Source organism: Musca autumnalis, unplaced genomic scaffold (genome assembly GCF_047663935.1).
Source record: "Musca autumnalis isolate F117 unplaced genomic scaffold, ASM4766393v1 scaffold_1, whole genome shotgun sequence".
NCBI lineage: Eukaryota > Metazoa > Arthropoda > Insecta > Diptera > Muscidae > Musca > Musca autumnalis.
Window position 1 is genome coordinate 177,113,142 of NW_027411644.1, and position 16,865 is coordinate 177,130,006.

The window sequence follows — 16,865 nt, forward strand, 5'->3', positions numbered from 1 at the left end:
TCAACGGACCGTATAGCGCTCGGCATATACGATGCGTTGAGCGTCGCGGGTGTTTACACTATCTATCAATGTCATATGAACTGTCACTTCTTTTATCCATTCGACATCCTTTATGTTTATCAAAGTCCATACCACATATACATACAATTTCGTATGACTACAAAATAAAATTAAGCAACAAACTCTATTTATTTTGTTAAAAACTTCAATTACACCTACATTTTTTTTCTTTACATATTTTCTTAATTTTTTGGCATGGTAGAACAAATACAAGGTAAAGTTAATACTACAACAAATACAACTCGAACAACAACCACAAAGGAATTTGTTTTTGTTTGTAACGTTACTGCCAGTTGTATTTGTAAACAAAACAAGGAAATGTCTATAAATTATTGGAATTTAAAAAACTAATAATTTTTCACATTTCGTTGAATATTTTGGAAAACATGAATGAAAATTCGTTACATTTTCAATTTTTATGGTTCCACATCATTCCACTAAATGCACAAATTCTCGCAGAAAGTAGAATTTTTGCAGAAAAGTTTGGGGTCGCTGGAAATTCATAGAAAAAGGAGAAGCTGTTTTGTTTTAGAAATCAAAGTAGCACATGTTTATTAGGGCGTTATTTTTTTTTAAATTTTAACAAAATACCTCACATATTAACAAACGTTGTATCGCCTCTACAAGCGGTGATTTACTGCGCGGCTTATCGTTCGAACTTGGAGGAGGTTACATATCATTGATATGAAGAAGTCTTTCTGGGAAATGGTTTTTTCCGAATGATATATTTTTTTTCTCAAAAAATATATGTCCCTAATGTACATCTAAATAGAAATGAATGTATAAAATATCATATGAAATTTGACACTAATGGGTACTTTACACGATATGTTTTTTACATATGAGTTGTCACTTTGCATACACATTTTGTATGGCAGAAGTGACAACTCATATGTAAAAAACATACCGTGTAAAGTACCCCTAACACTACAACCCAGTTCAGTCAGCTGGGTATTGCTGCTACCTTTTCTTGTTCTACCATGATTTTTTGGTAAAATTCTTTTGTCGAAGGTCACACTAGAGTGGTTTCATTGAAACTTTTAGGTATTTATAGATCGAGTTCCCCACTACAGCAACTTTATGATATCACTCTACTGTGAAGCTCGACCTAGGAACCCTTGTTTTCATGAAATTGTTTCAATGAAACTCTCTAGTGTGACCTTCGAATATCTTCCAAGAATTTAATTCTCAACTGCATACGAAAAGTCCGTGTTTAGACACACGGGGAAGTAAATTCAGTTTTTAGGCAATAGGGGGTAGGAAAGAGTATTGAGGAGCTCTTTCCTCTCCGCTCTCTCCCAAAAACTCAATTTACTTTCCCGAGAAATTTGTGTGTCTAAACCAAATGTGTTCTTCTTTGGCACGGCGGTGTCGATGATTTTCGGCAATTTACACACACACGACCCGAATGCACAGAAAGAGCGTACAAAAGAGAACAAATGTTTTGATTTGTTATTGTTTTACAGCTTGCGTGAATACAAACTTACTAACACACTGTTATAAGTTGCCAATATTTTGAATTTTCTCCGTTCTCTTTTTGGTCATGTCTGGTCTAAACACAGACAAATACATAGCCGAATAGAGAGCTCCCTAACCCTGCGTTTACAAATGACAGGACAGTTGACTTTATGTATTGATTGTCAAAATCCCACAACTTGCCTGTGTGACGTAGGCGTCCCGACAACAGCAAAAACAGTTGTAACATTTTGAATGAAAATCATCGACTTCTTTTTGTTTTCCGTTCACATATTTTGTTTTTGTTCATGTTCTTTGGTTTTTAACACATTTCAATCATTATCTCACTTATTTTTACAAAAATGCCAAAAATTTGTCTTCTTTTCTGTCTGTGAAAAAATGATGGACAGCTGGGAGACAAACGACAAATGTATGTATGTGTTAGTAAATCAGAGTTGTAATTAAAGACAAACTGTCTGGTGTAAACGCCTAGTAAATGAAAAATGTACATATGAGTTGCCACATCATTTTGATAGATGAAAATTTGCATAGTGGTTACACTAAGCTCTGTTCCTTTAGCTGCCTGAGGTTACCATTTCTTACCATTTTTAACCTGCAAAGCGTTCCTTTACTTTAAAAGCATACTATTTATATGAGACCAGTTCACCACTTTTACCATTTTTTGTTACTGTTACCATTTTTTAAAGTAAAGGAACAGACCATATGTGTACAACATTCACATGTAGCAAATTTGACATCTCATATGACATTGATAGATAGTGTAAAAACACCTTTAAAGGGTTGTTTACACCATCTATCAATGTCGTATGAGATGCCAAATTTTCTACCTGCGAATGTTGTACACGTAGTGTAACCACTATGAAAATTTTCATCTATCAAAATGATTTGGCAACTCATATGTAAATTTTTCATTTAGGGAGCGCTCTATTTGATACGGCATTCTCGTATGTAAACATAAATTTATCAGCTGTTTTCTGACATTCTCAAACAAAAAATGAAAAACAAAATCTTTTAAAAAAGAAAATGGAAAGGTTTGTATATTTAAATATAGTATATTGTTACGGAATTAGATTTAACTAATCTCCGTGTAGACGTTGTTTTATTCCCCAGTACGATTTGTACCAAATAAAACAGGGTTCGTTTTAGATTACGTTTCTACAATGCTTTATTTACTTTATTACACTTATTCAGAACCGACTTTAATTACTAAGCACACAGCAAGTCTCTAGTTAGCACGCAGCACTTCTTTAACCGATCTGTTCAGTTCAACGCTTAAAACACAACTACTCAATGTTGCCATTCGTAACTCTATTTATACCCAAAATCTCCTTGGTCTAGAAATATCTAGAACATATGGCAACCTCTCGAATCTGTGCAGCGAACACACAGACACACATTCGCACTAAGCGAACAACCATACTCACATACATACAAGTAGACAAGCACAGTAATGACGTAATTACAACAACAAATAAATGTAAGAAAAGAAGTGACAAACTAAACAATAATTACATGACTATGGCAAACAAAATAAAAGCACATTAATGAAAGGTAAAGAACATCTAGAATAATGAAGATAATTCTACATGATAATTGTTGTTGCTTAAATAAAGTAACTGCGTAATAAAAACTTTACGTTACAATTCAAATTTTTAAATTAACGGAAATTAAACTAAACTAACTTAAACCTATCAGTTACATTCGTAACATTGCCTCCCGCTTAAGCGTGTTCGTCCCGAATAGGCACAGTTCCCTCTCTGTGGTATGGGCATTGGTAACACTGCCTCCCGCTTAAGCCTGTTCCTCTTGACTAGACGCAGTTCTCGTTCCGTAGTGGTGGCAACCAATTTAGATGTACCCTCTACTGCGTCAGCTCTGGACTTTTGCTCTTCTGCACGACGTTGCTTTCTCTCCAGGAATCTTGACGTTATACCTTCTTTCTTTGTGGTCACCTTCCTAAGTGCCACCTGGTCTTCATCGGACTTATCCTCCCTTGTTGTACGGCCGCTTTTCGATGGACCTTTCCTCGACGTACATCTTCGCTTTTTCGTCCTCGTTGCTGGATTTTTCCGCTTTCGTACTGGCCATTTTTCGGCGGCTTCCACCTTCAGCGTACGGACATCTACAGCGATTTCGTCAGATTCTGCGCTAGGGCGACACATGCTTTTCTTCTCTTTGTAGCCCACATTAATCGGTATTTCCACATTGGACCATGTCATCACACGGTGCTTTATGTCTAGGTTGATATCGAAGGCAATCATGAAGTCTACACCAAGTATAACTTCGTCCACAATATCGGCCACTATAAAATCGAAATTTACCGATTTTCTACCCATGCTCAGCCTTTGGTAGGCCTTTCCATGCACCGTTGTAGTCTCGCCTGTGGCCGTCCGCAATTTGACTCCATTTAACGGCAATACCTTCCCTTTTACCAAATCCGGTCTAATAATGGACTTTGTTGCACCGGTGTCCAATGTCAAGGTACGCAATACACCATTGACGAAGCCTTTAACCGTTAGGTTGTGATTCTCCTGCTGGACTATGGCTATAGAAATTGTGGGACCATCGTTTTCATCATCTCCCGGCGGCGCTTCGTGATTGACGGAATTCACTTTTTTTGATTCACCTGATGTCTCATTTTTCGGATTCTTAGCCACAAGTTGGTCTTCGCTTTTCAAAGGCGGTGAGGCGGATCTGGTCCTTGGTCGTTGCAATCTGCATTCTCGTGCAATGTGTCCAGCTTTCCGACAGTTGTAGCAAGTCCTTCTCGTTTTGCCAGCCCTTCGTTTCACTTTACCTATTACCTGCATTAGTGCATCTTTCATTAGTTCGACAACGGTCTGAGGATTGTTGTCCTCAACTTCCAGCCTCTGCACATTGCAAGCCTGAGGTTTCACCATTGTCTCTTGCTTATGTCCGCCACCGTACTTAAGTTCAAGAGCAGCCATTATATCTCCATAACTGTTTCTAGAAGCGGCGGGAATATTCTGTAATACGTCAGCAGCACCGCCCTTCAATGCCATAAGTAGTCGAACCGCCTTGTCGTTATCGTTCCACGAATTTCTCGAAGCAACCGTCTCAAATTGTAATTTGAAGACATCAAACGATGTAGATCCGTCGAATTCAGGAGGCTTGATTTTCAGAGTGTTATCAATAACTCGCACTGGTCCTCCTTTGATTTCCAGTTCAGACATTTTCTTTTCCAGATTCACAATCTTCTCGTCGTGGGCCAGAAATTGCCTATCCAATTTCTTTAAATGGTTTTCCATAACCTCGAATCGCTTTCCAATAACTTGCGTAATATTATCGATTCTTTCGCTGATTTTTGCCTCTAATTCTTCCAATTTTTCGTCGAATTCCTCCGTCAGACATTTGAAGCTTTCATTTATTGCAATAGATTCCTCTTCCATTCTCTTATTAAATTCCTTCGCCAACGTTACTGCAATAACTTTTGCAACCTCCGTATAACTCGGAACCGCGTCTGAAGTTTCATCTCTAATATCAAACTCATATTCGTCGATGTTCATTCCACGGCGCTCGAACTCTTCCAACAAGCGTTTTTGTAGTTCGGCCTTGTTGCCAGTAGAACACAACTCCAACTTACTTAGCTCCTTCTTCAAATCTTCCACTCGTAGATCCTTAAACTTCATTGTAGGATGATCGTAATCTCACTTCCTGACACCAATTGTTACGGAATTAGATTTAACTAATCTCCGCGTAGACGTTGTTTTATTCCCCAGTACGATTTGTACCAAATAAAACAGGGTTCGTTTTAGATTACGTTTCTACAATGCTTTATTTACTTTATTACACTTATTCAGAACCGACTTTAATTACTAAGCACACAGCAAGTCTCTAGTTAGCACGCAGCACTTCTTTAACCGATCTGTTCAGTTCAACGCTTAAAACACAACTACTCAATGTTGCCATTCGTAACTCTATTTATACCCAAAATCTCCTTGGTCTAGAAATATCTAGAACATATGGCAACCTCTCGAATCTGTGCAGCGAACACACAGACACACATTCGCACTAAGCGAACAACCATACTCACATACATACAAGTAGACAAGCACAGTAATGACGTAATTACAACAACAAATAAATGTAAGAAAAGAAGTGACAAACTAAACAATAATTACATGACTATGGCAAACAAAATAAAAGCACATTAATGAAAGGTAAAGAACATCTAGAATAATGAAGATAATTCTACATGATAATTGTTGTTGCTTAAATAAAGTAACTGCGTAATAAAAACTTTACGTTACAATTCAAATTTTTAAATTAACGGAAATTAAACTAAACTAACTTAAACCTATCAGTTACATTCGTAACAATATTTATATATATACAGTAAAGTAAATAAATGGCGTTTATAATGTTATTTTCAGATCGATTGGTCGAAAGAAATGATTGTTTGGTGGCAAAAACATGAATGCCTCTATAACTCGAAACACCAATTCAGTTTCCTTCAACCAAAATTAAAATTTGCGCAAAATTGCAACTCAACAATACATGTAAATAATGACAAAAACAGCTGTTTTTATATTTTTAGGTTATGTCATACGAAAATAACACTTGCAGGTATGAACGCACAAATTGAAAGTTGTATGGATGACGTCAATTTTGACAAACATAGAGAATGTCGAATGGGTGAAAGAAATGGCAGCTCATATGACATTGATAGATGGTGTAAACAGCCCTTAATCATGCTCATGGCGCAATTACCAGGTAGATGCATCAGCCAACAACTATAACAAAAACCAGTTCAGTACTGTGAAATGTCAAATTTTTTTCCAAAAAGAAAGCGATTCGCAACAATTTTTTCAACAAAATCTTGTTAGGCAGATATTAATAAACGAATTATTACATTATTATCCGCAAAAATTCACAATTTTTCGTTTAAATTTTTGTTTTTTAATTTTGTGTTTTCTTTTTTTTTTTTTGAACTATCGAGCGCCTCCTCAGGTCACGAAGAGACAAGAAAAAAATTTGGCGATCCTTAGATTCAAAAGCCAGGTTGTATTCCAGTAGTTATTAATCCAGAAGTAAAGTTATCGTGATATGGCCAATAACGCTTCAAATAAGATCAGCTGCCTTCCACATGAATTTTAAACGTTCCAAAAAGTGCAGCACAATTTCGAAAACTGTTGTAAACAGTAGGTACACAAAAAGAAAAAAGTACATATAGTACTTTAGTAACGAGATCACAACGTGAAAAATTATATAATAAACATAAAAAATTAACAAAAAACTTTAACCGACTCACGAACTCCTGGTTGAGCATCCGCTGAACAAGTGTGATAAGTGCAGGTTAAATATCGTACGTCCGTCTATGAACAGGATAAAACTGCAATCTTTCGCTCCAACGACGTTTATGGGTACTTTACACGATATGTTTTTTGCATATGAGTTGTCACTTCTCCCATACAAAATGTATATGAAAAGTGACAACTCATATGTAAAAAACATATCGTGTAAAGTACCCATTAAATGGGCAAATATCCAAACTTCAAATCGAAGGGACAAAAATCCATGTATAGTACTTCCAGGTGGCTATTTTGTGTTTTCAATTACAACTTTTTTGACGGCTCGAAGTACATCAGCTGGGCGGATGCGGGTACCTGTATGATTGTGCCATGATCATGCTTATGGGTACTTTACACGGTATGTTTTTTACATATGAGTTGTCACTTCTGTCATATAAAATGTATATGCAAAGTGACAACTCATATGTAAAAAACATGTCGTGTAAAGTACCCATTATGAGGGCTAAAACTATAACTCTGCGTGTTGCGTGTGAGTTTAAAAAAACAAAAACAAAATACATGTATATCAATTTGAAATGCATGTATTTTGTTTTTGCACGCATACGCGCAACACGCAGAGTTATGGGCCAAATACATAGGTCCGTTGTGCGACGCGTTGCGCGTTGAAAACAACCACATGAAAAATGTGTAAGTAATGCCAAGTTTGTTCTTGAAGTTTTCATGTGGTTGTTATAACGCGACGCTCAACGGACCGTATGTGCCGCGGTCTTTATATGTTTTGCCCTGAACCATGGCACAATTACCAAGGTATATGCGTCAGCCCAGCTGATCGAATGTAAAACGTCAAAAGTAGGAATTCGCCATGAAAAATCAAAACAAAAACCATATGATTCGGTAAGTAAAGCGCTCGGCACATACGATGCGTTGAGCGTCGCGGCACATACGGTCCGTTTAGTGACACCTTGTTACACCCTTCACTTACACTTTTTTCATGTGGTTGTTGTAACGCAACGCTCAACGCACCGTATGTGGCGAGCGCTTAAGAGATATCATATGTTCGCTTTATAGACAAATACAAGCGATAAAAAAGAGACGACTAGAACACAGCGCCAAGGCGAATTGTTTTGTTTTTCGCCTTGTTTACAAATTTTGACATTTTACATTACAAAAAAGTTGCTTTGTAGTAGCAATTCGCCGTTGCATCTACCTTGGTAATTGTGCCATGCCCTGAACGGAGTTGTGCATTTTGCAGTCAATATCTTTTGTATATGTTATTGAATGCTGAACACTTCCTAAAAAGTGCTGCCAATATTAACAAGCTTTGTCGGTGTTGGTAGGCATTTGAAAATATAACGGCATTCAGAAAAATCTCTCAAAGGAAAACAACGCAGTTCAAAGGACGCTCTTGTTAGAAAAAATAAAATATTGAAGATTTTCTAGTTGCATTTTAGAAAAATAAGACGGAAATAGTTTGTGCAACTAAACAAAATGGAAGGGACACATGAATATGAAGGAGGTAAGTTATAAAGCAGGTAAATTGTTATGAAATTGTCCTCTAATGATCTCATCTTTTAAATGTAGTTACAATAACTCATTCCCTTGAAAATGTATCAAGGCGTTCAAGAAAACTAAAAAACCTGGAAAAAGAAGTTGAATTAATCCTTTCACAAGATGAAAGTGAAGAGGAGAAGGAAATTGTAGAAAAAGATGATTTGGTACCATTGCCAAAAACTCCTTCCACCAAGAAGAGCACCAGGAAAACTATTGCTTGTACACCGCAAGCATCTGATTCCGTGCTGCAGGATATGCTACAGACACCTCGTAGAAGTTGTCGGAAAAGTATAAAACCTCCCCAAGATTATGATGATATTGTGCGTCACACAACAAGACGTTCGGCCAGAAAGAAACTCAACTCATTGGATGAAAACAATGAAGAAGATGAGAATGAACATTCGGAAGAGCACATAAAATGGTCTGCAGCTAGTGTTGGCAGATCTTCAACCAAACGTGGAAGAAAATCTAGGCGCAATACCACCACCAATCGTGGAAGAAGAAATTTAAATGAAAGTGCAATGGAGGAGCCTGCTCATGTTACTTCACAAAGTGAAGAAATAGATGAAGCAGCTGTACTAGATAACAAGAAGAATGAGAAGGGAGATTTGTTTGTTTCCAAGGAGGTGGTACAAACTGTACATGATGACGTTGAGAAAAACGAACATAGTTCGGAAAATGTAGAAGTTGATGGTAAGAAGGAAGTCAAGGAAGAAGAACATGAAGTGTTTATTATCAAGGAGGAAAATGATGGGCAAGTGAATGAACAACCAGCTGAAGATATTAATTTGCATCAAAAGGAAAATGCAGATATTGGGGATTTTCAAGGTCAGTTGAAGGAAGAAGAACAACCTGAAGATGAAATCCATTTGATACAAGATGATGATGAAGAGGAAATAAAGGAGGAGTTGATAGAAGAAAAAGTTACTGCAGTGGAAGTAAAAGAAGAGAATGACTTGGCAACTCAAGCGGACGAACAAAAAGATATTTCCATGATATCCATAAAAGAAGAATCAAGTAATGATGTGAAAGAAGAGAAATTAGACGAAGAAGAAAATGATTCGTTCGGTTCTTATTTAAAATCAAAAGAAATTGATATAGATGATCTTGGTTTGAATCCCATTAATGATGATGAAGAGGAAACTGACGTTGTATTTGTCAAACAGGAGTCAGAGGAGAAGAAAGAAATTACACCAACTGAACAGCCAGAAGACATGCCCTCACTTATTGTCTGTGATGATGAGGAGGAGGAAGAGGAAGCAAATAATGTTAGCATTGAGAATCAGGAAGATGTGAAACACAAACTCAATGAAACCTTTGATGCCGAAGAGTCTGTGGTTATTGTTGCTAATGATGAACCCATTACTAGCGTTATGGAAATGGATACAATTCAAAACGACGTTAAAGCGCCTGAAGAATCTATCTCTGTAGAACCAACAGAAATGGATAAGCTACAAATGTCTGAAGATGAAGAAGAGGAAGAAGGACCAGCGAAAAAGAGATCGAAAGTTATGTTTATCTCTCCAATTCCATCTTCACCATCTACTCCAAAATCAAAGATGGTAGTTAGACACTTAACACCCTATCGTACAAAAAGCGATAGTAAACCTAAAAGAGAACAATTACATGACAGTGGCCGAAAATTACCATTAAATAAGGAAAATTTAAATTTCAGTACTTCTGAACTAACAACAATGACTCCTAGAGATATTGTCTTAAGAGGTATACGTAAGCGATCTCTGTCTGTGTGTTTGGGAACTGCGGCACCCAAACTTACCAGAAGTGCCAAAAAGGCACAACAAAAGGCTGTCAATTTTTATAGTCCAGCAAATCAAACAGCTATCATTGAAGATTTGGATAAACTAATACTGAAAAACGTTAAACAGAATATGCAAAAAGGCGATGAAGAAAATAAGAACAAAAGTAAGTTTTAGATGCTAGAATTTTTAAATAGCTGAAGTTTTTGTTAAATGTTTATTTTGTTTTTTTTCAGATGTCACCACAAGACGTAAACGTTCATATTCCTTTGACGATTCTACAATGTCAAAGTCGATTTGTGTTACATCAAGACTTCCTCGTCCAAGTAAGTCCAAGTCACTTTGCAAAATAAATCAAAAGAAAGACTATCAAACAAGTTACTCATTTGTATATTAATATTTTATTTATTTTAGTGGCAAATCAAAAACAATTCCTAAACTCCACCACAACATCATCATCATCGTCGTCGACCTCTTCGTTATCCACAAGTATGATTAAACCCAAACGCACAAAACTACCAAATTTTGCTGCGATCCATCAAAAACAATTTCAAAAAATGGAAAATTTAGCCGATCATGTGGCTCGTAAACAGGAAAGGTCTAAAATTTTAATTAATTCAAACAGCAAAATACGACCAGGTAAATATTTAAATATTGTACATGTTTTTTAAAGTAATGATATGGATTAGGTATTACTTTTAGTTATTGAGACAGTACAGTTTTCCTTTTTATCAGTATTTTTATCTGAATCGAAAGAAAATGAAAATTCTAGTAAAGTGGTTGGTATCCCCTACAATAACAACTTGAGTTGGTGTCATCAATGTTGTTTTAAAACAACAACAACGTGTTGGGTGATAAAATAACTGAAGTCGGGTTCCAGGTAGAAAACAAAAACAACCCTTATTATTTGTTTAGGAATGCATTCTATGTAGGGGGGATGTAAACAAACATACAAAATATAAGAAAAAGGGGATAGTAATTTTTGACACCAAGCAAGGAAAAATAGAACGAAAATGTTTTATAATACAATGTTCCAAAATATGCATAATTGTACAGTCGAAATCGCTTATAACATCGGTCAAGGGACGATATTAACAAATGAGTTGACTTTGTACTATATAGTTATTTCTGGGCATAAATAGTATGGTTTTTGTTTATATAAATACAATTTTCCACCTTTTTCGTATAATACTTATAGGCATACAAAAGTTTTAAATCTCCAAATCTAAACTCTAAACTCAGATCTGAGTTTTTAAATAATATCCAAAACACTTTGTTTGCATGTTACATCTTCTGAGTAAATACATTTTGAAGAGTTTCTACAGTTAAACACGCGTCTGCCACAGTTGGTACATGAAATTCGGGTTCTGCAGTATCTTCATGTGTATTTGTCACAAAATCCAAATTGCCAAAAAGACGACGTTACAACCGATATGTCCTTATAAACGATGTCGCTACAAGCGATATTTATTTGTGTGGGTTATAAAGCACAGAAATTCGAGACTTTTGGATTTCGACGTTATAAGCGATATGACGTTATAAGCGATTTAGACTGCAGTTGTAACTACTTTTACAGACACATTTTTTTTTCAAAGTAATGCTATAGAACTTGTTGAACCTTGATGTCGATTTTATCTGCTTAGTGAAGTAACATGTTATGTTTTATACCTGAACCATAGAATGGAGAGTATATTAAGTTTGTTTTCCGATTGTAACACATTGAAATAATCATTTGCGATCAGGATAACATTCTGAGTCAATATATGCATGTCCGTCTGTGGTAACCACTCTAGCATTCAAACAAATTGAGATATAAGATTTTGTAGACTTTAAGGGATTACCTCTACTTATCACTTTCAAAAAATCCAGACAAATATTGGCTTATCTTGAAGTTGTTCACGTACAGCAAAATTGACTGAGATATGACCGTTCAAAGTGAAGAACCCGTGGTTTTGTGTGTACAGGCGCAACTTTTTCTCGAAATGACATTTTTGAAGTCGGTACGTGACAATGATACATCGGAAACGAATGGACCGATCTTTTTATATTTTGGTGAGCTTATAAAATACATAAAAATCTTGTCCGTAAACGAGGTAGATATTTTTTAAAAAATGTCTCTTATCAAAGACAAGTTTGTTAGGTTCTTAAAACGCCCACAAAAATATACGAAGATCGGCCCATTCGTTTTCGACCTATCGTTGGCACAGCAAACACTTTTACAAAAAAGGGTTTCGCTGGTAGCCATTTACCACAAACAAACATTTTTCAACAATAAGATGCGCTCTTTCAGATGTTAGAAAGATATTATTAAAAAAAATATTGGTTGTTTCTTTGAAAAAAAAATTATGAAAAATGAGTTTTTTGGTCTGCACAATTAACTAAATTTTTGACCGAATTAGCTTTATTTTGGAATTTAGTACACCTTTTAGGCAATCAAATTCTCCACAAAAAAGGTTCACGTTTTGGAATAGTACCGCTCTATTTCAGGAAAAATATGTATAATATGAAATATTGATTGAATAAATAAATAAATAAATAAATAAATAAATAAATAAATAATATTTTCTGACCGAATTAGCAATAATTTGACATTTAGGGTTTCTAGCGGTCAGACGATTTTGTGGAATTAGGCCCGCGTTTTGGCATAGCACGCACGAATTTAGGTATTTAGAAGTTGCTAACTAAAATTTCTGACCGAAGTTGGTATAACTTTGCATTTATGGTTCTTAGAGTTCAATAAACTTCTCCACCAAATATTGTGGACATAGGTCCACGTTTTGGAATAACCCCCCATTCAGGTATTAAAAAGTTTTTAAATAAATTTTCTGACCGAATTGGCTATAACTTGTCAGTTAAGCTAGAAACACATACAACGTTTGGGTAAAGTTTTGTGTCGTTTTGGCCGTTTTTACACTGTTGGGCATGATGCCGAAAAATTCAAATTCATTTGAAATATATGCCGACAAACAGATAAACGCTGGACTTTGGTGTCGTCGTCGCCCTGTTGTTGTTTTTTTCTCGACGCCCAACGCAAAACTTTAATCAAACGTTGTATCTGTTTTCAGCTTTAGGGTTGCTATTGTTCAATAAGCTTCTCCACCAAAAATTGTGGACATAGGTCCACGTTTTGGAATAGATCCCTTTCATGTATTTGCAAGTTTTTAAATATATTTTCTGACCGAATTAGCTATAACTTGTCAGTTAGGGTTGCTAGTGTTCAATAAACTTCTCCACCAAAAATTGTGGACATAGGTCCACGTTTTGGAATTGTCTCTATATCACGCTTCATTTAGATACATTTTCTGACCGAAACACTTTTTCACCAAAAATTCTGGACAAAGAACCAGGTTTTGGAACAGTTCCCTTATCGAGGTACCCAAACGACTTCAGGTATTTTGAAATTTTGATCGACGTTTTCGTCACAAATTGGAAGTTATTAAGAATTTAGGATTTCTAGTGGTCAAAAAACTTCTCTATCAAAAATTGTGGACAAATCTCCAAGTTTTGGAATAGACTCCACCAATATCACGGTACCACTCTATTTCAGATAATTTGAAGTTTTTATTGACTTTTTCGGTTCAAACTGAGATGTAATATGGCATTTAGGAATTCCAGTGGTGAAAGAACTTCTCCACCAAAAATTGTGGACATAGGTTCACGTCTTGGTACCACCGTATTTCATATATCTTGAAGGTTTTATCGACATTTTCGGCTAAAACTGGAAGTCATTTTGTATTTAGGGTTGTCAGTGGTCAAACAATTTCTCCACCAAAAATTACGGACATAGGTATATGTTTTGGTGTGGCCCCGATATAATATTACCATCATATTTTTGGATTTTTTTTCATCTAAATTTTGGGTCTAATTTGGACGCAATTGGGCATTCAGGGCCCCTATCACAAATTATGGACATATTTCCACGTTTTGGTAAAACCCACGGTCCATAGTCGGAAGTCATAAATATCCGGCTTATGTCGGGTTTAGGCGAAATTTCCTTGAAAATTTTCCACAGATAGTGGTTATTGTCTGAACACAAAAATATTTTTTTTATCAGGGGGAAATCAACACTTCCCGAGATATGGGCCTTGAAAATCGACAGGTAGCGCGTAAATCAGAGCTATTCCTCTAGTTGAGAATGTATGGTGAGTGATGCGAGCTAGCATCTTTATCAACTGTTAATTTTCCTTAAAAACATGTGTGTTAATAAGTTCGTCTTATTCTTCCTTGCATGTACAATTGGTTATCTAACATTAAAAGTAGGTCGGGGTGTGAATTGCTACATGTCTAGCGAACAGACTGGTGAGTTCAACAGTATCAAGGGCATTTAAGTCAAAAGGTGCCACCATCATTGTTTTTTCGTTAGATTCTGGATGATAATCAAAAAGCGTTTTGGCCAGCGACTGCCAAACCAGCCTGTGCCAACCAAGTGCTATAGTGCTACAGCAACTACAACATTTTTTTTAAACAATTTTGAGAAAATGTCGCCAGCATGGGATATTTTTTGGCACCGTTGAAAATTTGATGTTGACTGGCATGGGAATCGTGCAAGGTGGCACTCCATACCACGTTTTAATATATCTCTCCTAAAACAGTCCTAATAACCCGGTGCCTCCAAAGCCAGAATAAATCTTATCGTGTCCAAACTCAAATGAAGTCCTATCACATTTTTTTCACAGAGCTTGAGAATGACGTAAATGTTGTCCACAAATTACTTTTTCTGTTTGTTGCAACAATTTTATTGATATAGCCCTCATTATATGGTAATTAGGGTAGTACATAATATTAATCCAGTACGGCAGGAATCTACTAATTTTAACTATTTTTTTCGATATCATAAAGGTATAATGTTGTTTCTTCAAAATAGTCTGGCTTAATCCCATTGTTGTTGTTTTATTATTTTAAAACAACTAATTTATTAGTGGAAAAGGTTTGGCATTGTGGCGTGGATCGAAACTAGTCTTCCTTGCCTTACCCCTTGGCGAACAATGCCAAACCTTTTCCACTAATAAATTAGTTGTTTTAAAATAATAAAACAACAACAATGGGATTAAGCCAGATTATTTTGAAAAAAAAACAAAATTGTATTAGTTATCCCAATAAAAACGACGCCACCAATGTTCTATAAAGGTAAAATTGTTATCGTAGTAAAAAATAGTAGTTTCTTGCAAGTTCTGGAACAGAGCAGTAAAGTTAGCACACATTATTTATTTATTCCATCAATCTCCGTTTCTTAGAATACTTATAAAATTTATACACTTCACTATAAACAATTTTCTGCACTCATGAATGAACTATTCTTCTAATATAATTATTTTCATTGTGCTTTCAGCATCGGCCCAGAAAAATATTGTTGCATCAATGAAAAGTAATAACAACACAGCTGAGAAGCCCAAAGCCCTGAAGCGTATAGATATGACATCATCTCAAAGTCAAACTCAAACCAAGTCAGCAAATACATCGATTAGTGTTGCAAAAAAAGTGGCGATGCCAAACAACAACAATCAAAATAAAAATCCCACAGAACCAACAACTACAACAACATCAAGTAATTTACCAGATCCAAGAGATGCTAAACTAATCGCTACAAAATCAAAAGCAACCGCAACAGCAGCAGCCATGCTGCCCAAAAAACATTTGCAACCTACACAAACGTTTAATGTTTCAACAAATATGTCATCGAGTCTTAATTTGAAACAAAAGCCTGTTTTTAATTTGTCTACACAAGTAGGTGGCAGTAATACATCAAGTAGATTGGCTGCCGCAAATACTTCAATTACACAAAGGAAGCCTACAGCAGCAGCAGGACTTACAAATCAGGATAAGATGGCATCACGTTTACAGCGTCATATTGATATGTTCAAGGGTCGTGTTCCGGCAGCACGAGCTGGTGTAGCTTCACGTAAAAATGAGGCAGCTATTAAAGGTGTTCGTTCGAATCGTCGTTTTGAATTACAAATGCAACATAGAAAGAATATTGAAAATTGAATTTTTATATATATATATTTTTTTTTGTAAAAACGCGCCTTTTTTAATTGCAATTTTTGATTTGCTTTAATTTTTATTTTTTAATCATTTTTAAAATATATATTTAAGACTTACTTATAAGCTATCATTAAGATATTTGCAAGCATCGATAATTTGAAGTAATTTACTTAATATATGTTTCAATGTTCGCGTTCGGTTCAATTGTTTTGTGCGTGTACGAGTACAGCTTAAGCCTGCTTAAGGGATGTGCTGCTATCGTTTTGTCCAATGTCATGTTTTATTTTGTCTCTGTATATTATAATAAACTAAATATAAATGTATGTCTAAATTAACTATTATAATTAATACATGAAATAAAACATTTTTGAAATGTATCTAAAAAGTCTCTTTTTTATTCAATTACAATCGTGCAATTATCCACCTTAGTTCGGTCTACGGAAAAAATGTTCTGTAATGGGCCAGCTAAGTAAGTAAGTAAGCAAAGGGCGTCTTTATAGACGACCAAAAGGGCGTTGTTATAGAAAGGCGTCGTTATAGACGATCTGAAAGTCGTCGTTATAGACGATCTGAATGGCGTCGTGATAGACGATCTGAAAGGCGTCTTTATAGGCGACCAGAAGGGCGTCGTTATAGACGACCTGAATGGAGTCTTTATAAGCGACCAGAACGTCGTCTTTATAGACGCCCGGAAGGGCATCTTTAATGGCATTTGACATTTTTGGCTAGAGCCATTATTTATTGAAGAAAATCTTAGGTCTATACA

General features: G+C 35.7%; 1 protein-coding gene across 1 annotated transcript; it reads left to right on the plus strand.

The window, feature by feature from the left end:
* Positions 1-8,125: 8,125 nt before the first annotated feature.
* Positions 8,126-16,484, plus strand: Mink (Mitotic spindle and nuclear protein). The gene is made up of 5 exons (XM_073959140.1): positions 8,126-8,325; positions 8,391-10,283; positions 10,354-10,443; positions 10,532-10,756; positions 15,447-16,484. Exons 1-5 carry the CDS (start codon positions 8,298-8,300, stop codon positions 16,100-16,102), a joined length of 2,892 nt encoding a protein of 963 aa, XP_073815241.1. The 5' UTR covers positions 8,126-8,297; the 3' UTR covers positions 16,103-16,484.
* The last annotated feature ends 381 nt before the right edge of the window (positions 16,485-16,865 follow it).